At 40.4% G+C, this 27,990-nt stretch overlaps 1 protein-coding gene across 1 annotated transcript; it reads right to left on the minus strand.

Moving 5' to 3' along the window:
• Window positions 1-2,278: 2,278 nt before the first annotated feature.
• Window positions 2,279-27,963, minus strand: LOC142212708 (cholesterol 24-hydroxylase-like). The gene is made up of 15 exons (XM_075280694.1): window positions 27,827-27,963; window positions 26,209-26,286; window positions 22,236-22,317; window positions 19,632-19,702; window positions 18,778-18,864; window positions 18,380-18,518; window positions 13,302-13,412; window positions 11,437-11,593; window positions 10,501-10,563; window positions 9,861-9,933; window positions 8,197-8,281; window positions 7,705-7,815; window positions 6,280-6,368; window positions 5,244-5,310; window positions 2,279-2,440 (listed from the first exon to the last, which is right to left on the minus strand). The coding sequence occupies exons 1-15, from the start codon at window positions 27,961-27,963 to the stop codon at window positions 2,279-2,281; spliced, it is 1,512 nt and encodes a 503-aa protein (XP_075136795.1).
• Between the last annotated feature and the right edge of the window lie 27 nt (window positions 27,964-27,990).

A 27,990-nucleotide genomic window follows, 5' to 3' on the forward strand; every position in this document is an offset into this window, starting at 1 on the left:
AGTCGGGGACCAGAAGGAGGCGAGGCTTGCTTCCAATGCAGGGCAATAAGCATCTTTGCCGCTGTTCAAATATACAAAAACAATTTAGATGTCTGCTTACCCAGATGGGGGGGATTAAGCAAGTAAGCAAAAGAATCCAACACAATGCCCTAGATAAAAAGAGCTTTCGTAAGAATCTCAAACTCCAGCCAAAGGGGATGAATATCTAGACAGTCCCAGAAGATGTGGCACAAGATACCCACCCCTACTCTGCAGCGCCAACAATGGGGCAGAATGCTAGGATTCAAGGAGTGGAGTAGGGCAAGGGTGTGATACCAGTGCCCCAGGTGATTTTTACATTTGCACAATAAAGGACTGATTTTAGAAGATACTGCCTTTGGTGAGTGCCCCCTTTCTATTTATGCCTGCTACTGTGGATTTTCTTCTGGAACGCTGAGCACCACCATTATAAGGCTCTGCCCTAGCAGGCATAGTTCACATATATTTTTTCCATTTCACTGTGCAAGAAGGATATTTGAAGCGACAGTAGTTCCAAACTGCTTTTTGTTCTTTCCCTATTTGGATTTCTTAATATATCATAGTGATAAGAGTCTATTTTTCTAATGCAGAATATCATTCAGCAGATGCGGACCCACTATACCAATAAATGTGTCTGGCTAAGTGCTACTCCTGAGGGTGTTGTTTAAGTAACCCCTGATATCCAATCTTTAAGCCTTGTATGGGAACATGATGAAAGAACACCACTTGCATATATCCTTAGTGAATTATACTGTTTATGCAAGTATCATCAGTGTATCATATTGGTATCCTGTATCTGTATTACTATGCTACTGTAACATACTGAAATTTCCCCACTGTGGGACTATTAAAGGATTATCTTATATGTAATGTCTAGGACTAGTCAGGAGTGAGACCATCCCATTTGAGATCCTTCAATCTCCAACAAAACAGAGGACTATAACTCACAAGGTTTTATCCCTTTTATTTTACAAACTGTTTTGCTTCTTGTGTCACCTTTGTCTTTTTTATATATACTTAATTTAATTTTATCTGCCTGCAGCCACCAGTAGAAGGAGCCTACTGCATGTATATAGTTTATACATTGAAATCAATAAGAAGATTAAATGCAATTCACTTCCTCTCATGGTGATCACAGTCAACCAAACATTTATCAATTAAAGGGTGTTCCAAATTATTTTTTTCTCTTGTAGAGCATACTTACCTCTGAGTTCAACTGGAGATCCAGCGGAGGGCCTCTGTTCAGATCCCACTCCCCCTGACCTTTGACCAACATCAGATGCAGTCAATGAATGGTTGAGCAGTGATGTTCCATATAGACCACCAATCACTGCTCAGCCACGGATTTTCTGATACACTCACAGAACGACAAATAATGGAGATTCTCTGCTGGATTTCCAGCCAAACAGAGAGGTAAGTATGCATATATTATTATTTTAAGCCTCTGCAGTGGGGAAAAATGACTAGGACCACCCCTTTAACTCTGTGTCTAGGCTTACCTGTGTTTTTCCCCTTTCATGGAGAAATGTACTTTTATATATCTACCCACAACAATAATATTCTAACAGAACATCTATTCTTACTGTTTGCATCAGTGACTAAAGTGTGAAATGATAACCAATGCGCTTCTGTAGTTACACAAGATTTATTGGTACAATTGTCACAGTTATTCTTACTTTGTGCAATAAAACCATTAAAACATTTTTTTTAAAATGTTGGAGATTTTGAGTAACTTATGCTTTAAAATTATTGCTTTTTACATAACACCTCATAATGTGCATAACGCCTCATTTTCACGAGTATACTGAAATAGGGTTGGAATCTATATTTATGTTGATATTTAGTTCTTTTATATTCAGATCTACTTTACGCCAGTGTTTTCCTTTTGTTACCCTTTCTCCCAGCGGTGCACCTCCCATAGAGACAGATCACCCATCATTTCCTTTTTCACTGCTTCTAAAGCTAGCTACACACATTATGTTACCATCTATTGTGTATGGGGCTGTCCCAACCTTTTCAAGTTCCTCTCCTTTTGATTGACAGCAAATAAGTTTCCACCAAAGATGTCTGGCTTATTTCACTCTCCCCAACACATGCACACCTGACTGAGGTCTAACCCTATAAATGCATATTATGAAAGATAATAAGGTTAATGCTGTCAAAAGTCTGTCCCTTGCACGAGCCATTACACTGAATAATAACTGGGGAATTTGTGTACTCGTATGAATGATCAGGGTGCTGGTTTCTTGAGAGGATCTGGCTATTTCTTTGATGTTTTGCGCTCTGCCCGAGGTCTCAGTCTGCAGATCACACCATCCAAGGGCCGCAGGGTTCCAGTATCCGTCATCCTGAAGCTCTGTCCTTCCACCAGTTCAAACTCAAACCTCTGCAAAAATTTGGCTATGACAACCTTTGCCTCCATCTGTACAGAGAGAATAAAAGTTATCACTGACTAAATGATAGTCTAACTTATTTCCAAAACATAATAAGGATAGGAAAATACAGAGCAGTATAATTGGATTGGGTGCCGATTCCTGACATTTCATGAACTAAAAACTTATGATGTCTCTTTAGTCAGCAAATGACCACTGACGTGTGCCCAGACAGGGTGCAACTACAGAGGTCAAATAGTCATGTGCCGTTTGAACACGTCACCCCTAAGGCATGTGATTGGTTGCAGCGGTCATGTGATGCCACAGGATGCCATCACTTCTAGTCAAAGATTGGAAAAGTCAGTGGTCGTCCGCGCAAGAAAGGGGGACATTTAAAGGTTCAATTATGTAATTTTGTTTGTTAGGGGTTTTTTTTGCAATTTTTAGCCTTTACGACCTCATATTTTCAGGGAAAATATGAGGTAACTTCAACTAAACTAATATCTCCTGTTTGTCTTACCTCCCATTTGGACAAATGACTGGGCGTACTGAATTTCAACAAGGCCGACCATTCTCTTTCCTGATATTTGCTATCATGTAAAAATCTGTTCAATTGAATCCACATTAGAGGGCCGGCTGTCCCACAGACATCAGGAGGTTTGGTAAATGCTCATAATATGTACATAGACATGATGTTTGCATGGTGTGCAGTCAAGCATACATGGATTTTGTGACTAATGATATTGAAGACCTACCCCTAGGATACATTGTAAAAGCACTATACAAAATCACCACAGTCCCTTCAAACAGTGGATTAGAAGGGGCCCGGTGTGTTATAACCCCACTGATCTCTTAGATTGTTAGGACCCCACAGATCAGCTATTTCTCACAGTATGCAACTCCCAGTATTGTTTACATACTGGACACTGTGCTGCTCACTCACTGTATTCTTGATATCTGCATTTGTGGATGCTAGGGATGTATCCCTTTCAAATATATCAGATACCACTGCAGCACATGTGACCATCACTATCAAGAATATACTGTAGGGAGCAGGTAGAGGGCCATGGACAAAGTTTGCATCAGGCCCACTGGTCATTAATATTAGATGTCCTGATCTGACACCTAGGTAGTAGAGATGAGCGAGTACTGTTCGGATCAGCCGATCCGAACAGCACGCACCATAGAAATGAATGGATGCACCTGGTACTTCCGCTTTGACGGCAGCCGGCCGCTTAACCCCCCGCGTGCCAGCTACGTCCATTCATTTCTATGCGAGCGTGCTGTTCGGATCGGCTGATCTGAACAGTACTCGCTCATCTCTACTAGGTAGCCCAGCAATGTAATATTGATGAAATATCCTATAGATAAGTCATCCCATAAAACCCCTTTAATATCAGCCACACATTAAAATGCATCTAACTTAGATTTTATAGAGATCACCACTCCTGCTAGAGGAGGCGAATACAGTGTGGACTTTTCTTCACCCTCTGAGAGTAGCATGGCATAAAGATGGTTAGGACTGTTAAGGCCGGTGTTATGGGTTATATCACGCACAGGAAATATCACTTATGGAGATGTTTATCCACCGGATGTCCTTTTCCAGAGACCTACAAGACCTCTCTACATGATCACTAAATGTTTCTCTATAAGTGCCTGATTTGTGTATACATGCTAACAAGTTGGAAATGCAAAAGCTGTGCAATCCAGACAGAGATACCCTAGTATACACTTATCTATAGAAATGGAAATATGGGAAAATAAAATACTTCAATGTCATTACTGTCATAATCCTTTTCTTTAACAAATAATACAGCTATGCGTTTATGATCAGGACATTCAGTAGCTTCTTTGGTTTTACGTGCTAGGATTCAGAGTGAAAAACTCAGTGGTTAACCCCTTAAGGGCATAAATATGGCCCCCGCTCAGAAACTAGAATACATGTACAAGTAAATAAACATACACATTAAGTACCTATAGTATTAAAATATAAAAATACCAATTACATATGCCATACGGTGAAAAACAGTAGAAAACAAACCATAATGGCTGAAATGCCCCTTTTTTTCACCACTTTTCCTCCCAAAAAAATCAGAATGAAAATGAATCAAAGCATCAGACATTTCCCAAAATGGGATCAATAAAAACTGCATCTTGTTTCACAAAAAACCCCACAGCTCCCTATCCAGAAATCTGAGAATGTTATGGATGTTACAATACGATGCAAACAAACACAGATAAAGCCAATAGTCTGCTGGCATGCTAAGCCGCTAGCTCTTTAACTAACAACGCTACCTGTTGGGGAGAGAATGGTGAGGCTTATGTTTAGTCTTTGGCTTAAAGAGGACCTTTCATGTCCTCGGGCACACAGGGTTTTATACACCGCTAGAAAGCTGACATTGCGCTCAATTCAGCGCACTATCGGCTCTCCCGTTATGTGCTCCTGGTGAAGAGCTATCGGTGCCGGTACCCTAGCTCTTCACTGTCAGGAGGGCGTTTCTGACAGTCTAAATGGGAATGCCCCTTCTGTTGTTGCGCATGTTGTTCATCTTAGGTTATATTTACCTACTTTTAAGACGTTATAAGAAAGATGTAAGCTCTCCAGCTGTTGGGAAACTGCAACTCCCAGCATGCATACTTGCTTGATCATTTTGGAACTCCCATAGACATGAATGGGACATGCTTCGAGTTGTAGTTTCACAGCAGTCGGAGTAACAAATGTTGTTCTAAGGACTAGATGTTGGTTATTATGTCCTGATACATAACACATACATATTAAATACTAATACTCGACAATAAAGTTCCTGAAATATTACATGCTGTTTATTGTTTCATTTATTTAGTTTTTACTACCTGAGAAAAAACTTGTCCAATACATGTTCTCGGTCCAAGAGAAAACGGAAAGTAGACGTGGCTAGTTCTGTTTGTATAAAACAAGATAAAATTATATCCAGTACATATACTATGGGTCTAAACATCAATACCAACTACAATGAATAATAAAACCGTATGCAGTAAATTCCTAAGAGGATTTGGTGCTTTAGCTAGGAAAAAGAATGTGCAACCACCGTAAAGTTACAAGAAACTAGCCAGCTTAGACTATTGGATGTAAACTGATATGATATTAAAATGTGGACATTTCATTTAAGGGCTTACATTGACCGCTAGATTTTACTTCCAAAGGGAATCTCTTTGCATGTACCCACACCCGTGGGCTGTTTTATTTACTGCTCTCGACTTTGGTTGTTCTCTGACTTTATCCCTACCTGCTGTCACTATCTTATTAGTAATAATAATTAGTGATGAGTGAGTAGTATTCGATTGAATACCTCACCGGCATAGGAATGCGTTTAACATCCAATGCGTTTAACCCCTTGGTGTTCGGCCAATTACACGCATTTCTATGGCGGCGAGGTATTCGATCGAATACTACTCGCTTATCACTAATAATAATAATAAGAATAATGAAAATGTTATTTATTTAGCACAACATATTTGGCAGCACTTTACATATCAGAGGGGAAATGAACAAATAATATTAGACACTACAATGGGACAAAATAATTAACTCTATGTGTTGCTGACTTTAGCATGTTCCTGACCCTTGAACCTGTGCTGCCAACCTTGACCTTCTGCCTGTTTACTTTGATTGCACAAACTCTGTCACCCATGACCTTAGTCAATATTCAGACTTTGCCTCTGTCCAACCCCTTGGGGGTTTGCACTGTAGTCTCTGACTTGCCTAGTTGACCACCACCAACACTCTGACCACTCCTAGAGGTAGCAATTTGATGGTTTCCCTACAGGGATTAAATGGTGAAGACGAGGAAAGCCAAACTGATTTGGAGACCCAGAGGATCCTCAACCCACTTGTTGTTACCATACTTACTTGGGAGCATCAGGGTGGAATCTATCTGGGTTGAAGACCAGGGGATCTGGAAAATATTTCTCCATCCGGCACATGATATATGTATTGAGCTAGGAAAAGAAGAAATGACTTGTGTGGGAAAATAGTACAGAGACTACAGCTGTGTGGACAAAGATGTAAATATAAGCGGAGGGAATCACAGCCCCAGTAATTTTCTAGAATAACACCCACTATTTAAAATGAACCTTCTACAATGAAACTACAGTCCAGTCTGCAGGCAGAAAGTTATAGAGCAGGAGGATTTGAATTTGAGCAGATTGATGTATAGCAGTGGTTCCCAAACTGTGGGCCGAGACCCCCTGGGGGTTCATGTGAAGACTGTGAATGCTGTGCAGTGCTGTACTGCAATCCCAATATGCTTGTTGATAAAGATTAGCAGACATATAAGTAGGACAGCACTGCACAGCCTTCAGAAGTGGGCCTAGGGAGCTGAATTATGCATAACAAAAAGTTATATTTAACTCTACTGGGAATCTGGAGATGGCCCAGAGTTCTCTACAGGAAAAGGATCTTGTGGGGTTCACCCATCTATGCTAATGAGGCTTCCTGAGGCTTCTGGCCACTGTATGCAGTGGGGGCACTGGGGGGCACATTATACTGTGTGGGGCCTCTAAAGAGCATTATACTGTGGGGGGAGCATATTATACTATATGGAGCCACTGTGGAGCATCACACTTTGTGGGGCCACTGTGGAGCATTATCCTGTGCGGAGACACTGTGGAGCATTATATTGTGGGAGGTACTGTAGAGCATTATACTGTGGGGGGAGCATATTATATGTATGGGGCTACTATGAAGCATTATACTATGTGGGGCCACTGTGGAGCATTTTATACTACTACCACTGTTTTTTTACATTTCTAGACTGCTAGGACCCTGCAGATCAGCTACAGTATTTCCCACAGCATGCAGCTCCTGGTATTGTTTACATCTCGGGCACTGTGCTGCTCACTCACCATACTCTTGATAACTGCAGTTGTGGGTGCTAAAACAATATACCTTTTAAGTATCTGAGATACCAGTGAAGCACCCATAATTATCACTGTCAAGAATTTTCTGTAGGAAAGGAGTAGGGAGCCCCGGAGAAAAGTTTGTACCGGGGGCCCACAAGACTTTAGTTACCCCACTGCTGATTGTATAGTCACATATAGGAAACTATACAATCTAATCTATAAAAAAACATAAGTGGTTACTGAAATATGAAAATAGGGCACATAATAAGAAAGGGATATGCTCTCTATGAAGACTCATCTCATTTAGCCCTACAAAGGAAGACAGTATTTCAAGCGTTCATTTCATTCCATTCATTCCATTCATTCCATTCCATTACTACAGATCATGATTCACTTTTGGCATATTTTTTGCTCTGGAGTGTTTCTCTCTTACCATTACATGTGATCCAGAAGGAATCCTCACTCCTTCAATAACAATTTCCTCTAATGAAGTCCTTGATGTTCCTGGAGCTGTTGGGTACAACCTCAATGTTTCTTTTAAAACCTAAATAAGAAGTTAAGATTTGAAAGCAGATCTATAATGTAAGGCTAGGCTCACACGGCGTCATTTGAAGATGATTTTGAGGTGGATTCATTTTCAGTCAATTGAATAAAGAAGCGCCCTGCTCAATCTCTGGCAGATCTTCCTTTGCAGAACCCTCAATGAGAGGCCATGTCTGTTTAGCCTCACTGTGTTTAGGGGCCAATCAGCATGGAAAGCCAAAGCTCTTCTTTCTGCTGCCTCAAATTCCTATCGAAATTTCACTGTGTGAACCTCACTTAATCGTCCATACTGAACTTGTCCAGTGCTCGTATAGGAACATGTGTAATAATGAAAATAAATCGTAAGTTCACTAGAGCAAGAAATGGCTGTTACTATAAATACCTGAGACATGTATTGCAGTTTCCCAAGATCTTCATATTCAATGTCTCTTCTGGAGCCAATAACTTCATCCACTTCATCCCGGAGCCTATGGAACCAGAGAAATTATTAGAATTGTGAGAAATAAAGTCACTATCATCTGGACAATATTACAAGCTGTGAAGGATATCCTATAATAATATATAAAAAAAAAATCAATAAATCAATTTATTGTTGACCATGATCCAAGGCTTGTGTTACCTCCCAATTCAGTTTCTATTAGTTTAATTCTTTGGTAATGGTCATATAAAGCTGGTTGATTTATACCTTACATTAGTAATCTCCAACCTGTGGCTCCCCAGATGTGGTGAAACTTCCAGCATCATGGTATGAAGACCTCTGCCGTACATTACATGTATTTACATTATGTGTAAAGGTCCTCATTACATTGTGGGGAAGTTAGCTCGGTAGAAGCAGTGGTGCGGACCCAAACAGTCAAGACAGGGACACAAATGGAAGCATGAAGTGCTCTAGAATTTCCTGGTAGACGGCTGCACTAACTTTGGTCTTGATAAAACACAGTGGACCTACACTAGCAGATGACATGGCTCCCCAAACCATCACTGATTGTGGAAACTTCACACTAGACGTCAAGTAGCTTGGATTGTCTGCAGCCTCTCCACTCTTCCTCCAGACTCTGGGACCTTGGTTTCCAAATAAAATGCTAAATTTACTTTCATCTGATAACAACACCTTTGATTACTGAGCAACAGTTCAGTTTTATTTCTCCTTGGCCCAGATAAGATGCTTCTGGCTTTGCCTATTGGTCATGAGTGGCTTGACACATGGAATGTGACACTTGTAGTCCATGTCCTGGGTACATCTATGTGTGGTGACTCTTGAAGCACTAACTCCAGCAGCAGTCCACTCCTTGTGAATCTCCCCCAAATTTTTGAATGGCCTTTTCTTAACAATCCTATCAAGGCTGTGATTATCCTGGTTGCTTGTGCACCTTTTTCTACTACATTTTTCCTTCCACTCAACTTTCCATTAATATGCTTTGACACAGCACTCTGTGAACAGCCAGCTTCTTTAGCAATGACCTTTTGTGGCTTACCCTCCTTGTGGAGTGTGGCAATGACTGCCTTCTGGAGATCTGTCAAGTCAGCAGTCTTCCCCATGATTGTGTTGCCTACTGAACCAGACTTTCACACGGAGTAAACATGCGTGCATTTTGGCAAAATACACATGTAAAAAATACACATGTAAAAATAAGACTCCTATTGACTTCAATGACTTTTTTTTACACGTGTAAAAAAACACGTCAAAATACACATCAAAATACACGTCAAAATAGCAAAATGGCTGTGCAGGAGGCCACATCCAGGCCTCTGGCTGCTATGGCACCCTTTTGGCAACCTGCATTCGTGCTGCAGGGGACCAAGGGGCTGACAGAGGGAACCCCTTCTCTCTTTGTAGCCACTTAACATGCAACAATCACTGTTAACTTATTAACTTAGCTTATAAAGAGTTAAACTACATCTACATCTGGCCCTTACTCATGTAGATTCCTATACTGGAACTCTTCTTTAAATATTTCATATTTCTTTTAAATATTTCATATATATATATATATATATATATATATATATATATGATCTATTTACCTTTTGTGAGAATTAACTTACCGATCTAATACATCTGGGTTCCGACCTAATTCCATGATAGCAAACGATAACTGGTTGGCTGTTGTTTCTTGTCCTAAAACCATTATTCAATCAATAGTCAACATCATTGTAACAAATAAATGTGTGACTGCTGCCCATCCCCCTCCACCTAGCAATCAGGAGAACAGGGAAAGAAAATTTGTCCGGTCCCTAGCTGTGAATGGAGCACTAGAAAGCGCACTAGCCCTTAATTTACAGGGAGGATTCAGGGAAATTATCTGCTCCCCTTACTCCTGATCATTTGGGGTCCCAGAAGTCAGACCCACAGCAATCTGATATTTATCCCCTATCCTATGGATAATACATGAGTATATGTAGTGGCACAATCCCTTTAAGCAGGTACATCACAAAGTATACAGTTAAATATTTCGGCAGCTTGATGTTCCTGCTTAAACAAACAACAGATAAGTGTTGTTATGACCTGCTTGTATAGTATATAGAATTGGATTGGCTATCCGGGTGGCCACAAATACACTGAGACTCACTTGTTGCTGGTCCTTTTCTCTACATATTAGATAGATAGATAGATAGATAGATAGATAGATAGATAGATAGATAGATAGATAGATAGATAGATAGATAGATAATCAAATTTACAAACCCGCAATGAAGAAAGTCACAAAATTATCTATTAAATCCTCCAGAGTGCAGCCTTCTTCTAACTCTAAAAAGACAAAAATAGTAGATAATGGGTATATTGTATTATGAAACGCTGCAGGATTTTTTTTAAAAAAATATATAGATATTGACATGAAAAGTTAAAACTTTACTAAAAATTCTTAAAAGATTTGCTTAACATTAAAAAACCTCATTTAAAACCATGTAATTTTACGATGACACATTTAACTTATTAAAAACACGGAGTAGGATGTCTAAAGCACTTTGTTAGTTGATCTGTTCTATTCCCTATTTTATCTTTGTGTATTGTGTTTTGGAGGGACCCTCTCCTTCTTAGTGACCAGTCTGTTGAGTTTTTATGTTTCTGGAATAGGACATATTTCTTTTTTTTATTAGTATAAGAATGTGTACCAAGACTAGGTTTCCCTAATGATACCACAAGTATTAAGTTACGTTAAGTAAATTGTACCATTTTCTGGATGACAATCAGCATGGCCATTAGGAGACTGACAAAGAAGAATGACAATTCTATATTGGAAAAGTCTAGTAGTTAAGAGGGGAAGATTCCATTCCATGATAAAGGTACATTAGTAAACCTTATAACTAAGGTGTATAAGCCCATTGCTATTTTATATCTCCACTTGCTGCATCAATTTTGATGTGTACACACATATATATATATATAGAGAGAGAGAGAGAGAGAGAGAGAGAGAGAGAGAGAGAGTATATATGAATTGGTGCATATGATCATGTTATTGGATGTAATGTACTGAATTGATTATTAAATATACTAATGGAATATTGCTGTGATACATGTATAAACCACTGTCAATTTGAAATTTTATTAGTTTGAGGAAAAGACACAACTTTTTAGATGAAGAATTTAAATTTCTGCATAGTCAGAAATTTTGGAACATACCGCCTCCTTTGAGGATCTGTGTGAGAATGTCTTTAGGAGTCTCTTCTCCATCTTGAATTGCTTTTATCCTTTGCTCAATACATTCTTTGCCTGTTTTCCTCAGAATGTCAATATTCCTTTTCACTTCTCTGATAAATCCTTGTTTGCTTGGATAAAACTAGGAGGAATAAAAGGATCAGCGGTGACTGAAAGGCAATTGTTTTTATTTGGTAGCCATGGAACAGTAATGTTTGACTCCATATAATGATATGTATATGACCTTTGCCTAAGGGGAGCTCTAGTGTCCCTATTATTAGTAACTAGCTGGTACCCGCGACTTCGTCTGCGGTGATTGTAGCAGTGGGTATATACAGGCGTGGGTAAGGTTTTCGTACTGTGTATAAGGTATGGGATATGAAATGTAACTTTGTATCTTGTTTTTGCTGTAATTCAGAGAATACGTGAGACTTTTGTGTTGAAGTTAATTTGTATTAGAGCTGCTATACGGTGTTGTGAGAAACTTTACATAGTGACTTTGGGACAGAAGTATTTGAAGTTAACCCTTTCCCGCCGATGGCATTTTTGATTTTCGTTTTTGACTCCCCTCCTTCTAAACCCCATAACTTTTTTATTTCTCCGCTCCCAGAGTCATATGAGGTCTTAATTTTTCTTGGGACAAATTTTTCTTCATGATGCCACCATTATTTATTCTATATAATGTACTGGGAAGCAGGAAAAAAATTCAGAATGGGGTGGATTTGAAGAAAAAATGCATTTCTGCGACTTTCTTACGGGCTTTGGTTTTACAGCGTTCACTGTGCAACCAAAATGACATGTCCCCTGTATTCTGTGTTTCGTTACGATTCTGGGGATACCAAATTTATATGGTTTTATTTACATTGTGACCCCTTAAAAAAAAGCCAAAACTGTGTTAAAAAAAATTTTTTTGAAAAGTCGTCATATTCCGACAGCCGTAACTTTTTTATACGTGCATGTACGGGGATGTATAGGGCGTCTTTTTTTGCAGGACCGGGTGTACTTTGTAGTTCTACCATTTTCGGGAAATGTTATTGCTTTGATCACTTTTTATTCAAATTTTTATCAGAATCAAAACAGTGAAAAAACGGCGGTTTGGCACTTTTGACCATTTTTCCCGCTACGGCGTTTACCAAACAGGAAAAATATTTGTATAGCTTTGTAGAGCAGGCGATATCGGACGTGGGGATACCTAATATGTATGTGTTTCACAGTTTTTAACTACTTTTATATGTGTTCTAGGGAAAGGGGGGTGATTTGAATTTTTAATCCTTTTTTTTTTTTTTAATATATATATTTTTTTTTACTTTTTTTAAACTTTTTTTTTTTTGCCTTTATTAGACCGCCTAGGGGTATTGACATGGGTGGGCGGTGTCGCGGATTGTCAGAGTGGTGGGGGTCGGCAAACATGGCTGCTCCGGAGCGTTAAAGAGCGCCTCCTGGAGTATCGTTAAGGTGAGGGGCAAAGTGGTAAAGTATATGTATATGTGAGTGTGTGGGGTTAGGGGCGAGGCTGTAGAGGGCAATATGAATTTTGTGGCTTGCTATGGTCCAAAGTGTGTGAGATTGCAGAGATGGTGGTGTGAGTTTGGGTTTTGTGTGGGTCCTGGCACAAAGGTATGTGCGCTATTGTGACGAAAAGTAGCCTATTGTTTAATCGGGTGTATTAACTATGTTTGTGGAAAATTTCAGCCAAATCGGTGGAGCGGTTTTTCCGTGATTGAGGAACAAACATCCGAACATGCAAACATCCAAACACACAAACCCACAAACCCACAAACTCACAAACTTTCACATTTATAATATTAATAGGATAAAGGTACAAATATTGCTCTGGATGTAATACATACCACTGACAATGGGTCCCGTGCTTCAACCATTCCTTTCATAACCATTGAAATAGTTTGTGGGAATAGCCTTTGATCTTCACGAACTGCATTGAGCTCCATCCCAAAAGCAATCTAAAAAAGAATACAGAATGTAAACTAAGATCTTGTGAAATGTCTTTTCAGCTCTGTCATGCCAATTTAGATTAGATCTGGGATGCCAATACTCCAGTAATGGACACAGGTTGTTATAAAGATATCCACTGAGGACAATGGTACTAATATCCACCTGATGTATATTGAGTACATGCAACATTTGCGTTTCAGCACCATTCTTGTTCCTTCATTGGGCATGACTTACAATACAGAAAACTCTATATGGTGAGAGGAGCCACAAACCTCTCATTATGTCACCATGGCAATGTTAGGCTGAGGTTCCTTGGGCCCATCTCCAATAGACCATTATACCCTTCATATTCATAGACCATAGCAGAACCATTATTGCGTTAGAGCCTGGATCCTCTGATACTCTGATGGGCCAGTCCAATACTGACCATAGGTTGGGGAGATTACTGCCATCATGCACATAAAACGTACCTAAAATACATCAATGTCCGGTACCTCAAGTGGATATTGAAACTGTTGTCCTCCATGGATATCTTTTCGATAGCCTGTGCCCATTATTGGAGTATTGGTATCCTGGATGAGGATTCCTTCAAACGAACACGTGAATTCAGATGTGTTTTTAACCCAAATTAGACCACATGGAAATAATAAGGCTGGTAGGAAAATGACCACAGATGACTATGTTCATCCTCCATCTATTGTACATTTGTAGTTTCTGTATTTTTTATCTTGTATATTCTGCAGCATATAGAGGGTGTGAGAAGCATTAGACTAGGGCTGAGTATAGATCAGTCTTTCTCAAAGTGGGCGATAACGCCCCCTTGTGGGCGCTGGGGGCCTATAGGGGGGCAGTAAAGGGCACAGAGAAGATTGGGGGGCGTTGAAGCGGTTTAGGGGGGCGATGGCTAATTGAAAGGGGTGGTATCATAACAATGATTCTATCTATACTGCTTGTTAATGTGAATGTAAGACTTTTCCTAAATACATTGCTTCAGCAAAACTGCATTGTTTGTCCACTATCTTACTTTATTCACTTCATTATGGACACTAGCACCTGGCCCCCTGCTCATTGCTGAGGGAGCCACATGACGTAGCCCCCTGCTGTGTGAGGGGAGAGAGGGGGGGGCTGAGTGTACGGAGCTAGCCTGTGCCTGCACCACACATACACATCACATACACATCACCTAGCTCCCTGCTGTGAGATAGAGGGGGGGGTGTGGAATAAGTGCTGCTTTCTTATATAAAGCAGTCTAAATCCTACTGGGCTAAAGGACCTGGTCTCTCTGTTCACTAGGATCAAGCTTTATTATATAGAGCAGGCTACTAGTGGGCAGAGGAGCCAGGTCCTTTAGGAAACTCCGTACAAGGTAAATCCAAGTCTACAGGACCTTTTGATGACATCACAGGCCCTTCAGTCATCCCATAGGATCACGCTATGTGGTGCTGTGTGGAACTGTGCTGTGGCAACGTTGCTAACTAAAAAGAGAAATCGGTTGCAGATTACGGAACGCGGTGACTTATAGCTGTTTTTGAGTAAATTCGAGCCTGATATTAACAAACTTGTTAAAAATCATCAAATTCATCCTTCACATTAGATTAGTTTTAAAATTAAAATTGAAATGTTTTAATAACATGAATAAAAGTTTTCCTAATATTACAAAATGGTGTTTTACATTACCCTCATCAGAAAGTCTTATTTTCACATGACACACATAATTTAATTATTAACATAATGACTGCGATTGTGATTCTTAAGATGTAGTAAAGTAAAAAAATTTGGGGGGGGGGCGCTAGAAAATAATTAATTCTCGAAGTGGGCGGTAGACAAAATAAGTTTGCGAACCTCTGGTATAGATCTAGCAATGAGGAGTGTTCACTCAATTACTTTATATGATAAATAGAGATGAGCGAACAGTGTTCTATCAAACACATGTTCGATCGGATATCAGGGTGTTCGCTATGTTCGAATCGAATCGAACACCGCGTGGTAAAGTGCGCCAAAATTCGATTCCCCTCCCACCTTCCCTGGCGCCTTTTTTGCACCAATAACAGTGCAGGGGAGGTGGGACAGGAACTACGACACCGGGGGCATTGAAAAAAATTGGAAAAAGTCATTGGCTGCCGAAATCAGGTGACCTCCATTTTAGACGAATAGTGGATTTCAAATCCGGGTCATATGAGAATGTGAACTTTGTGACTATGAGACAGGGATAGCTGTACAGGCAGGGATAGCTAGGGATAACCTTTATTTAGGGGGGAATGTTATTAAAAATAACTTTTTGGGGCTCTATCGGGTGTGTAATTGTGATTTTTGTGAGATAAACTTTTTCCCATAGGGATGCATTGGCCAGCGCTGATTGGCCAGAGTACGGAACTCGACCAATCAGCGCTGGCTCTGCTGGAGGAGGCGGAGTCTAAGATCGCTCCACACCAGTCTCCATTCAGGTCCGACCTTAGACTCCGCCTCCTCCAGCAGAGCCAGCGCTGATTGGCCGAATTCCGTACTCTGGCCAATCAGCACTGGCTAATGCATTGTATTGGCGTGATGAAGCAGTGCTGAATGTGTGTGCTTAGCACACACATTCAGCTCTACTTCATCGGGCTAATAGAATGCATTGGCCAATCAGCGCTGGCCAATGCATTCTATTAGCTTGATGAAGCAGAGTGTGCACAAGGGTTCAAGCGCACCCTCGGCTCTGATGTAGCAGAGCCGAGGCTGCACAAGGGTTCAAGCGCACCCTCGGCTCTGATGTAGCAGAGCCGAGGGTGCACTTGAACCCTTGTGCAGCCTCGGCTCTGCTACATCAGAGCCGAGGGTGCGCTTGAACCCTTGTGCACCCTCGGCTCTGCTACATCAGAGCCGAGGGTGCGCTTGAACCCTTGTGCACACTCTGCTTCATCAAGCTAATAGAATGCATTGGCCAGCGCTGATTGGCCAATGCATTCTATTAGCCCGATGAAGTAGAGCTGAATGTGTGTGCTAAGCACACACATTCAGCACTGCTTCATCAAGCCAATACAATGCATTAGCCAGTGCTGATTGGCCAGAGTACGGAATTCGGCCAATCAGCGCTGGCTCTGCTGGAGGAGGCGGAGTCTAAGGTCGGACCTGAATGGAGACTGGTGTGGAGCGATCTTAGACTCCGCCTCCTCCAGCAGAGCCAGCGCTGATTGGTCGAGTTCCGTACTCTGGCCAATCAGCGCTGGCCAATGCATTCTATTAGCCGATGAAGTAGAGCTGAATGTGTGTGCTTAGCACACACATTCAGCTCTACTTCATCGGGCTAATAGAATGCATTGGCCAATCAGCGCTGGCCAATGCATTCTATTAGCGTGAACTGAGTTTGCACAGGGGTTCTAGTGCACCCTCGGCTCTGCTACATCAGATTGCTACATCTGATGTAGCAGTGCCGAGTGTGCATCAGATGTGTAGTTGAGCAAAACTGACTCAGCACTGCTAAGTCTCTGCATTCGCATAGGAATGCATTGGCCAGCCTTCGGCCAATCAGCGCTGGCTCTGCCGGAGGAGGCGGAGTCTAAGGTCGGACCTGAATGGAGACTGGTGTGGAGCGATCTTAGACTCCGCCTCCTCCAGCAGAGCCAGCGCTGATTGGTCGAGTTCCGTACTCTGGCCAATCAGCACTGGCCAATGCATTTCTATGGGGAAAAGTTAGCTTGCGAAAATCGCAAACTGACAGGGATTTCCATGAAATAAAGTGACTTTTATGCCCCCAGACATGCTTCCCCTGCTGTCCCAGTGTCATTCCAGGGTGTTGGTATCATTTCCTGGGGTGTCATAGTGGACTTGGTGACCCTCCAGACATGAATTTGGGTTTCCCCCTTAACCAGTATATGTTCCCCATAGACTATAATGGGGTTCGAAACCCATTCGAACACTCGAACAGTGAGCGGCTGTTCGAATCGAATTTCGAACCTCGAACATTTTAGTGTTCGCTCATCTCTAATGATAAATATACCAAAAGTATAGCACGTCTATTGGAGGAATAGGTATAACCCATCATAATTCAATCCTACCTCCCTCCCTCATTAAGCCCTTCAAACCTAGCATGTCTTAAACCACAAACAGATATACAAACACAAAACTGGAACAGGCCAGATGGTTATCGACACTCAACATATCCAACTACAGGTTCAAATATAAAAAATATATACCTTTATTAACACAATGTTAAAATTATATACATCAATATAGAGAAATACACATATACTGGACAGATGCAAAACACCGTATAAAACAGTACACATAGATGAATCTTAGTGAAATAGTATTGCACATATATATATATAGTAAGATGAACTACACCTGATGCAACCTCCACAAACAATTTATTAAATAATCACACTACCCAAATGTAGCTAAACTACTCTCCTAGTATTGACTAAGCATGTATATAGTCATAATATCCTGATTGCAGAAAGAACACTCTCCTTAATTCCACATAAAGTCAGAAAATGACCAATAATATGTATTTCCGAAGCAGGAACAGGGATAAACCCATGTTTACAACATATTGTCATCAGGGAGGCAGAGCCGCAGGTATAATGCACACATAATGTAAAATACAATAAGGATAGGTCTACATCAAGAGGAAATATGCCATCTTACCCATATAGAATCACTGTGATGTAAAGCAAGAACACCTAGTGTCTGTTTGTCAGCCCGCTGTACGTTTCGGCACGCTAAGCCTTCTTCCGGGGGTGGAGTCGTGGCAGGCGCACTTCAATTAGGAAGTGCATTGGTCTGCCTCATCTCAGATACTATAGCATAGTCATAGCCTCAGGGCCTACGACCCCTTTTGTCATTAGTTGCACAGTGTTGCTTTCCCAGCTGTGTCACTTCGCACTGCCTGACCCTGACTCCAATCCTTACATGGATAACTTGTTGACATAGGAATACTCCTTTAAGTGGTGGCACAATGATGCCGCATTATTTTGTAAGAAATGCTAATGGTTACCTTGGCAATGACGTCCAGAGTAAGTCTACTCATTATCTCATGCATTCTGATGGGAGTTTTCCAGTCTGCCTTCTCTAACAGTTTGTCTACCAGTTCCTCTGCTTTTTCATTAAAAGTCCCCATGGATCCTAACAAGTAACTGGAAAAGAAGGTAACGCACACATAACACAATATAATACAAATAAAAGAAGACAAAGCAGCACTCAAATGTTTTTTTCAGTGAATATTCCACTGAAATAGCTATTTGGGTGTAATAAATATTCACTTTTTTCCATTTTCTGGAGATATTTTAGGTAAATATTAAATAAATTATTACACATGTCCTGGGGTCATGCCAAAAACCACCCCATTCTACTGATCTATCACCATCTACTTCCAGAGGTATAAGAAGTACTTACGATTTATTGAATGCTGGATCCATAATCCTCCTTTGTTTGTGCCAGTGGTCACGGTCTCGATCTGTGAGTAAACCTTTTCCCAAAAATCTGAAAGTAGGAATTACCATTTGAAAGTAAGGCAAAACTAACATAGAAAGCTATGGCTATGGCTATTGAGTTTTTTAAGCTGTCCTTCTACTGGAGTACAACAGTCCTTTTTTGTGCTTTTTTTTTTCAAAAGGGACACATCATAAATTGTAAAATGTAACTACAGATAAAGCACACCCAAATTCCCTGACACAAAGAAGGTGAAAAGCCCGGTGTAAAAGGCTTCAAACTAGGAGCAAACACATGATAAATGACTCCAAGTGTCATATGAGTACAAAATCAATCCCACCTTGGACGGCACACCTGGTCGTGTGCATGGGGTCTAAAGCTTCTGGCCCAATGCAAAATATGCACCAGGGTCCCTAACTGTTATCACTACTTATGATACAGCACGTACTGTTATGTGGCAGTAGAGTTTTTAGGCATCAAAGCACATGTACACCTACATCATTTGCATCCCTTATGCTAAGTTCACATTCGCGTCAACTCTTCGCTGAAGGACCAGAACAACAGATAGGCGGTACTCTAAAATAGTGGTTACATATGGAGCCCAACAGACCCCATTGACTATAATGGGGTCTTTTGAGTGTCCATTGTTTCAAAACTGAAAGTGGCGAATGAAAAAGTTGTGTATGCAGGACTTTTTCATTTGCTGATTTCAGACGGCATTGGAACAAAGTCTCCAACGGAGGCTCCAGTGCAAATGTGAACGTAGCCTTAGAAATAAAAATATAAATACTTCCCTAAGTAAGTCAGCCAATTGTTACCTTGCTCCAAACATGCTGTGCAGATTATCATAGAAATCATCTTTAGTGTATTTCGGTGACATCAAAAATTCCTATAAAAATATAAAACAAAAATTCTAGTTATTTATAAGGGCATAATGGGAGACCAAAATATCAAGTAGTGTTACCAACTCAAAAGCAATCACAATGAACAGTCTAAGAAAGTGCATTCTCAAGGACTAGGTCAAAATTTTCTCTTTCAGTCACTTTGTACTACCCAACTCCAATATATCTTTACAGTATGTACAGTAGTTTCACAGGTTACACCTCTTCAAGCTCAGTGAAGAAGAAAGTAGGAGCTGTCTCCCAGAGCAGTATATAGGTAAGTATGATGTGATAGGGGAACAAGGGGTGCGATGGGGGGAGGAGTCTTAGTAGTGGGCGAGATAAACCATTAAAAGCACTAACAGACCTTTAAAAAAAATTGCCCTGAAAAACTCTCCAGGACTAGACTGTTGTATCCACACCCGTTTGAACTTCTGCGCCATCCACACTCGTGCTGCGGCACACGAGGTGTATTTAGTTTTGATTCTTTTCTTAGGGTTCTTCTTATGTTGTCCGAACACTGTCCTATTCCCTCATCTCTGTAATTGCTTTTCACCTTGGTTTCACTCTGCCCCTCTAATAGTTAACTTTAGCCCTACTTGTGTGATTGACAGCCTATCTTCCTATCAGGTCTGGGGCAGGTTCTTCCTTCCTATTTATTGTTTGCACATATTCACATTGGTGCTTGCTATGTCTTGTGCTTGCTGGCTGTTACTCTTGCTGATTTGTTACCTGTACTCATATTATTGACCTCTGGCTTTATCTTTGACTATTCTCTTGGATTACGATTTTGTACTGTGTTACTTGACAGTTACCGAACCCTTGGTTAGTTGACCTCCCTTTGGTGTTGTATGTCTTGTCTGCGTTCTGTGTCATCACCTATATCTAGGGAGGGTTTTGTTGCTAAGTTGTCGTCTGTTGCTTAGAACAGTTCAGGCAAGTAGGCAGGAGGGGTGGTATTTTTATCTTGTTTTTATTTTTGGATGTATTTTCCTTTTTTTTTTAACCTGGGAAAATATAAAAAAGAGGAGGGAATACGTGCCTGTTTTTCACTTTTATTTTTTTTTAGTTAATAGCACAAAGTGCTACTAAAAAAATTTTAGGCTAAGGCCCCACGTTGCAGAAACGCAGCTTTTTTTGTTGCAGATTTTGCTGTGTTTTTTGATCCAAAACCAGGAGTGGATTGAGCAGAAGAGAGAAGTATAAGAGCTTCCTTTATATTTCCCATTCCTTTTGTATCCATTCTTGGCTTTGGCTCAAAAAACTGCAGCAAAATCTGTAGCAAAAAAAGCTGTGTTTCCGTAATGTGAAGCCTTAGCCCAAGGCCAGGGCCCCACGTGCTGCAAACGCAGCGATTTGCCCATGGCGGAAACGCCGTGGGAAAAATTGCTGCGTTTTACAGTACTTGCAAAGTGGATGGGATTCATGAGAATCCCATGCCCACTTTGCGGAAAAAATCACAGCGCAGACACACTGCAATTTCCAAAACCGTTGCGGTTTTGAAAATAGCAGCATGTCAATTATATCTACGGAAACGCCAAAACTTTCCAATAGATATAATTGTAACAGAAAGTCCGCAAAAGAAAACTCCATGAACTTTCTGTTCAAAACGCTGTGGGAACAACTGCAACGCGTTCACGCCGCGGTTGTTCCAGCAGAGCTTTAGCCTTAGCCTAAAACAGTTTTTCCTCTCCATTACGGTAATTTTTATTTTGTTTGGTATCATTGGGGATGAGGCCAGAACCTGTAATAAGGGGGTGGTTTTGATGTGTTATTTTGTTTATTTGTAATTATTTTATTTCATTATTTTTTACTTTTCTTTTTTTTTCTTTTTTTTACATTGTGTCCCCATAAAAGTCCTTTGGGGACATCTGATCACTGTTTCTTTTGTGGGGGAGGCTGATTTTCCCAGTAATTGGGGCTTGTATATTTAGCCCCAGTTGCAGTAGGTATACAGCCTCCTGCACATTACAACAGAGCTGATCTGGGTCCTGTAGTACCCAGCAGCTCTAACACATGTTTATCCCAGTGGATCATGTGATTGCCGGTAATAAACCTTCCCTGCCTTCTCTCTGGGACCTCTGGCTGAAGTTACAGCCAGTTCCTTGTTTCAGCAGCACGATTTTGCACAGCTGCTGAAAACTGCTTGGATGTACCGTTACTGCTACGTCCTTGTAGAAGAAGGAAACCACCATCTGGATGTATATACTCTATGGGCGGTCCGGAAGTGATTACATTACTGCTGGACAACATCATTGTAAATTGAAAATATGATATATTAGACCTCTAATCAAATGTGTAACTGAGGAAATGTTGCAGACAACAGACTTCCATCACAGCAATACTTAAAGTTATGTTCACACAGTATGTTCATATGTCAGTATTCTGCTCAGTATTTTTGTGTCAAACTAGGAATTACTATAGAAATCCACAACACAGATGGGTCAAATAAGAATAATTTATAAACCATCTTTTTTGTCCTAACCCAAATAAAATAAGCCGTGGTCATGAACATTTATCTAGGAATGTTTGACTGCTTACCTTAACTCCTTCAGGGCTAATAACAAAGACCATCACCTTGTGCACTCCATTAAGACGTATTACTGGGCCATACTTCTCCATCCTAGAGAAGAAATAGTTAATAATGTAGGGTATCATCACAAAATGTGCGAATGTCCAAAAAAAATTCTAATCTTATACGAAGGCAAGTGAGACATCTTACATACTTTAGCTGTAGAATTTATTTTCAGAAACTTTCAGAAAAGACAAATACATCATTTTTCAACACAATCTCCATTTTCAACAGCCTTTTTTGTTCCATATAATTTTCACAGTAGTTACTTGCCCTTCTGTCTCCACCTTTTTATCAGACATCAGTCTTTGTTCTTATTAACTGACACTTGTCTTGTCCATCCAACAGAATCATTCCCAGCAGCCCCACAGAAGTGAATGGAGCGGCCGTCACTCAAGCGCAATGGCGTTCCATTCACAAAGAGGCGTCCTTTTTTTTGGTCCTCCCTCCTCCTGATCATACAGTTATCCCCTCTCCTGTGGATAAGGACTAAGTGTCCATAGTGCGACAACCTTTCAATGTTTCCATCAGCTCCTTTTTTATGACTGACATTTGGACGACTGTACAAGACTATACTATACAAGGCGAAGTATGTTCCTAACTCTGATCTAATAAAAGACAGGGCAACTGGATCTCAATTACTTGAGTGCTAATAAAGTCAGAAACATAAGGATATTCTTTCCAAGAGGGTGAATTCTACCACCTTATATTACCACAGTTTTATCTGCTATTCCCACATTTCACTCAGGGGGAGGATGTTCTTAGTCAACATGGGGGCACAATGGATGTCCGTCTCAGATTCCTCATCATTTTCCATAGAATGAATTTTGACATTAATACCTCCCAACCGTCCCAGATTCAGTGGGACAGACCTAGATTCCGGGTCCTGTCCCGTGGTCCTGGTCCGTGGGAGGTATTTCCCGGATTCAACTCATTTGTGCCCGGAGAGAATGCAGATGAGTTGAATACAGTGGTGAAGCAGGAGCGTACAGAGTATGTAATGGGTATGGCGACAGCCCAAAAGTCTCCTAAAGGGAAAGAAGGTTCAAGCATGTGAGAAATAAACATATATGGAAAATATATTGAAAATAACTTCCAAAAGGCCTGAATTAAGTATCTATTTTGATATAATTCATAGAAAAGGGAAGGTAATGGATTCTTGAACTGCATAGACAGACCCATAATTTCCATTCAGTCAGCCATTAGAAGACAAAATAGGCTGCATTCAAGAAGTAGTCTACACCAATGGAGAGGCTTCCTGGTTCAAGCTTCTATCCATTCAGTTCCAAGTAACTCAGACAGATCTTATCTGCCCAAAGTCCTTGCCCTTGCACACTAGACTGACTTATAGCTTAGTGGAGTAGATGACTGCATTTAAAGAGAAGCTGTCACATTTGGGCCTGTGCACACGATGTAACGTGGCGCTCGTTCTGACACGTAAACTCGTGTCAGAGTCAGCACTTCAAAACAGAATCCCATTGATTTCAATGTGTAGCGTGTGTAAGACGGAACACATTGAAGTCAATGGGATTCTCTTTTGAAGCGCTGACTCTGACACGAATTTACGTATCAGAATGAGCACCACGTTACATCATGTGCACGGACCCTTAAACAAGCAGTCTTATCTATAGGCAGCATGTTTATAGCATAGGAGGAGCAGACTGATGTATCATCTTGTATGAAACTTGCCATTTATTTATTGAAATCTCTGCTCTTTTGTTGCTATAAAGTCGAGGTGGTGGTCCTATGAGAAGCTATCCCCCAAACCTATATATAGATTTGCTCAACTCCTCCTGCTCTATAACATGCTGCACTTTGCACTGCATTTTCAATGTAACAGATTTGCTGTAAGAGAATGATCAAGAATTTCTTTAGAACTATGATTAGCTCCTTGACCACTCAGCAGATTTTCATGTCTACATGTCAAAATCTGTGCATAAAAATGGTAAGAACTTGAAGATAAAGATTCTTCATTTCATACAAAGTTTAAAGACATCATTTACTTGTGAAATCTGAAGAATATTTTCATTTTTATATCTTACAGTTGTTGACATCACAACAATGAATTATTGTATAGCTAATAAGTAAAATAAGATTACATTTCATTGCAGTTCTGCAGTGTGTGACTTTGTTACACATCACAATGTCGCGCTATAAGAACATACTTGGCAGGCTGGGGAGAAATCCTGAAATAGACCTGCTATTTGGGATCATTTTATCTGAAGGTTTAAGATTAAGATTAATATATTAAGGCATTCCCTGGCTAGAAGAATTATTCCAAATGCATCAATTTTTACACTTTATTAACCTTGCAGGAATTTTTCAGAATTCACTGTCCATCTAGTGTAGTGTCTGTAGTGTAGGGTTGGACATAACTTCCCTTTAAACCTTCCCCAATGGCAGAACACAAGATCAATAGGGACAGGGTTAAGTTAGCAAGGTCAGTTTTCACTATCTTGATTCTGAACTTTGACACTATCTTGTTGCTGTCCCTGACTTTGCCAATATTTACTTTGCATAGTTATTGTAGTCATCTGAATTAACGTATTATCATGTCTGATATGCATATACACAGAAAGCCAGCCATATACTTCAGATAGCTATCAGCCAAAGTTCTTTCAGCTGTCTGCCTGACTCTCCCATGCACATGCTTGCTCAGCGTGCCAGAGTACTGCATGAAAAAAATACACAAATGCTAACAGGCTACAAATGTATACGTATGGTGTATTCCATACACAAAGCCAGTATGGCAAAATGCGCATCGGGGCCCGTTCTCATATGGTGAGATATTATATTTCTAAGGACAGAATGGTGGTGTTTTATTATGATATTGCAACTTTGTATGGCTTTATGTATCCACTTGATTGTATTATTATGAGTTCATTCTCTTTTTTGTACACACTACGTCACTGGGGTTCTTTTAGCTATACTTGTTAGCATATAGATACATTTATACCACCACCTTTGTCCTTGTATCATATTAATGTTTTTATTTCTCCATATGTGATGCATTAAGGCAACACTAGCCTCCCCCTTTCTTTCTTTGTTCCTTTTACTATTTGCTATTTTTTGTCATGTGATTTTATTGACATCATTAATAAATGTATGCCATTTTACAATTGGTGGTTCTGTCTTTTGACAAAGAGTACTTCACGAGTACAGAACTGGGAGAAGAGTGGAAGAGTCTGGTAGTGGCTGTTCTTCTACAATGGGGAAAGATCAGGGGTCTGCCATATATATTACATGGTCACAAGAGCTTAGAAAAGACCCAGAGTATAATAATAGTTCTTGGATGATTTACCCCCAAAATTTGAGTTCTGCTGGACCCCAAATTTTTGCAATATTTGCAACAAACACTATGGGACATAATACTGTGAACAGAGACCACTATGGGACGTGTTACTGTGTGGAAGGGTCACTGTCAGACATTATACCTTATGGAGGCTGCTATATGGAGCGGCCACTATGGAACATAGTACTGTGTGGAGGGCACACCATGGGACATTCTGCTGTGTATAGGGGCCGCTATGGGACATTACACTGTGTCCAGGGGCCGATATGGGGCATTATACTGTGTGAAGGCCACTTTGGGACATTATTATGTACTATGTGGAAACTAGGAAAGGGTACTATGCCATGGGAGTGGGGCCCAAAGTGAAAAGTTTGCTATGGGTCCAGTTTTGCTAGGCACGCCCCTGATTCCCAGTCTTTACACCAGATGTATTCACCAGAATGCAGTGTGTGCATAGCCTTCAAATGCATATGGGCGCTGATCGAACTGTGACCCAATGGCAGATGTCAAGGGGAAAAAGGATTGATCATGTTGATTTTAAGATGCTCAATTCTCTCTGCTCTCAATAAGTTAGTGGTTTATTACCCTCTCTCCACTGAGAAGACATGCACACTTGGCAATGACAAAATATTGGAAGGTAAAATACATACCATTCAAAGAAGGGGTCATAAATTATCAAGTTATTCTTCATCATCTTCATCAATGATGGTGAGTGTCCAAGGAAGAAACTGCAGATTAAATATTATATATCACTATTTTTATGTTATATTGTTACAGGTAAAATAGTTTATTGTATTATATATGTAAACATGCTGCTCATATACACCCAGGAGTATTCACTGGCTTGAAAGTAAAGTTCAAGAGGCAAAGAGCTCAAGGTAAAGCAAAATGTACATAAAAGATACGGTGTTATCTGCTGCAAAGATAGCTTGATAGTAGCTTCTGTACCTTGGAGCCTCACTCCCCTCTAGGTGCCAAAACATCTCTGAGCTAATCTCCCACTACCTTCCCAAATGTAATCTCTGATCCTCTGAAGACCTTCTTCGCTTTGCTCTTCATGCAACTGCCTCAGGCTACATTTAGATCTACACCAGAGTCTCTGTTGGAGACTGTCACAGAGTCAGACAAAAATCCGACGTTTTCAGTTTACAAAATTATGATAGACCCCATTGCTTAGTGTGTGACTGCTGTTTTAGCAGTTCGCTACTCCATTGTTTGGGTCCCCCAACTGACCTGAACAATGGAGATCCTGCACTAGGGTAGACCTAGCGTCAAAAATTTATTCTGTGCGTTCCTATACTCTGAATGGCATTACCACAATACGTAAGCCTCACAATCACCACCTTCAATAGGACCCTACTGTAACCATAATATCTGAATAGCTTCCACCTTTACCTACTGTCTCCCACCCCCTTTCATTATAGATTGTAAGCAGTACCCTCTGTCCCACTGACTAAGTCAGTCTATTGTATGTATTATGTCTGTAAACAATCTTCATTGTACAACACCATGGCATTAATGGTGCTCTAATATAATAATAACTATAACAACTAGTTGAAAAGCCCCCTCAAAGTCAGGTAAGGCCTGGTTCACATCTGCGTATGGTATTCCGTTTGGGGAGTCTGAGGATCGGTCAACAAGTACAAAATTGTAAATGCCATACATCATCTAATGTTCCCTGTGCTCATGATCAATTTGGCGGTTTTATTTTTAAAACGTGTCCACCCATTCGTAAGATATGGTCCCTGGAAGTTTCTAAGTAGACTAGCTCTTATTCCCCAAGTGGTTGGGAGCCATTTGGTTTTCTCATAGAAAATCAAGGGGTTACCGCACACTTGGGGAATAAGAGTGAGTTTAGATATAATCTTTTGGGGGCTAAAACTTTTGAACAGGTGGAGGATTTTAAAAAGTCAAATTGAAACAGGAGTGCAGACAGTATTCAATGGTATATGGCTTTTAGTATTTTGTACTTGGTGACATACACTCTTTAAGATCTTAAGTGCTTTTAAGTAGGATCAAGAACTCCACAAAATATTACACAGGCTTGTTATCCATTTGCTAGAGAAGCCTCATTGTATATCTATTATGTTGCATTATATTATTACTTTGCATTATTGGTTTTCAATCCATAACTGAGTTGATTGGAGACATAATGTATCTCCAAATACCAGTATACAAAAAATAGGGACTCCATTCACTAGCAGCAAGCAGAGACTAAAAACTGGGAGAAAATGAAATATAAATATATTAGAAACTTGTAGCTCTTACCTTTCTCTCGGGGGTCCGGGGATGTGGTCATACTTTACATGGGTGTAGTAGATATAGCCAGTGCAAAAAAGGAAAACTATGAGCACCAAGAGTAGGAGCAGGTAAATAGCCCCAGTTAGAAGGGCCAAAATCCCCATGTCCTTTGAGTTTTCTACTCTGTTACA

Source organism: Leptodactylus fuscus, chromosome 7 (assembly GCF_031893055.1).
Source record: "Leptodactylus fuscus isolate aLepFus1 chromosome 7, aLepFus1.hap2, whole genome shotgun sequence".
Taxonomy (NCBI): Eukaryota; Metazoa; Chordata; class Amphibia; order Anura; family Leptodactylidae; genus Leptodactylus; species Leptodactylus fuscus.

Bases quoted from the DNA above. Each gene is read 5' to 3' on its own strand.
- LOC142212708 (XM_075280694.1), bottom strand. From the start codon at position 27,963: ATGGGGATTTTGGCCCTTCTAACTGGGGCTATTTACCTGCTCCTACTC. The intron at 19,703-22,235 runs GTAAGCAGTCAA...ATATTTTTATAG, and splicing joins TTAGCCCTGAAGGAGTTAAG to GAATTTTTGATGTCACCGAA. The intron at 7,816-8,196 runs GTATTTATAGTA...CTTCTTATTTAG, and splicing joins AACTGCAATACATGTCTCAG to GTTTTAAAAGAAACATTGAG.